Source organism: Camelina sativa, unplaced genomic scaffold (assembly GCF_000633955.1).
Source record: "Camelina sativa cultivar DH55 unplaced genomic scaffold, Cs unpScaffold00566, whole genome shotgun sequence".
Lineage (NCBI taxonomy): Eukaryota > Viridiplantae > Streptophyta > Magnoliopsida > Brassicales > Brassicaceae > Camelina > Camelina sativa.
Window position 1 is genome coordinate 1 of NW_010921733.1, and position 956 is coordinate 956.

Here is a 956-nt window from a genome sequence, read left to right on the forward strand (position 1 = left end):
GAACATCGGGTTATAAGCAGCAGCAAGAGGCAGGCATCCATCCTTGCTTAACAGTACTTCCTTCTCAAATAACTCACTGAACAACGTCTCGGCTCTGTCAAATTCATTTCTCAGGCACAAAGTACGAATCAAAACACTATATGAAGCTGAATCAGGATGCAACTTGATATCCACCATTTCATGGAACACCTTCATCGCTGCATCCAGATGTCCAGCATCGCAGTGAACTTTGATCAAAATATTAAAAGTGCAGGCATCTGGAGTGAAAGTGGTAAATGCATCCCCTCCATTCAAAATGTCTTTGATTTCATCATACCTCTGAGCCTCCGAGAGCCCCTTGATCAGAGTATTGTAAGTAACAGCATTGGGTTTCAGCCCTCTACAGAGCATTTGACGAAACACAAGCAATGCTGCATCAATATCCTGCTTCATACAATACCCTCGCAGCAGGGTAGTGTAACTAACGATGTTGGGATGCACGTCCGTTGCTTTCTTCATCATTCCATTCAAAACATTATGCGCAATCTTGACCTTGCCGGCTCTGCATAACCCATCGATGATGGTGTTATACGTAACAACATCAGGATCGCAATGATAAGGCTCCATTTCCTTAAAAACCCGAAAGGCTTCATCCACCATGGAATTCTTACAGAACCCATTAATCAATATGTTGAAAGTAAAAGAGTCTGGGGTGACCCCGTAGGTACGACGCATTTCGTCGAACATGTCATGGGCCATAGCAGTTCTGCCGCGCTTAAGCAAAATAGAGAGAAGACTGTTGAAGGTGACCACGGAAGGCGAGATGCCCATCTTCTTCATGGTCTCGAACAGCTTCACTGACTCCTGGAAGAGCCCAGCGTTTCCGTAGCTCCTAATCAAGCTGTTAAAGTAGCGATCCTGGAGCTTAACGCATCCATTAGACCTTTTCTCGATGGAGAACAAGAAATTGCGAGCGA

The 956-nt window shown here is 45.0% G+C and overlaps 1 protein-coding gene across 1 annotated transcript in view; it reads left to right on the top strand.

The window, feature by feature from the left end:
* The first annotated feature begins 802 nt into the window (after nucleotides 1-802).
* Nucleotides 803-956, top strand: part of LOC104773541 (squamosa promoter-binding-like protein 8) — a 5,215-nt gene continuing 5,061 nt past the window's right edge. The window contains exon 1 of the mRNA XM_010498179.1: nucleotides 803-820. Within this exon, the coding sequence (XP_010496481.1) occupies nucleotides 803-820 (18 nt within the window). The remainder of the gene's footprint in view (nucleotides 821-956) is intronic.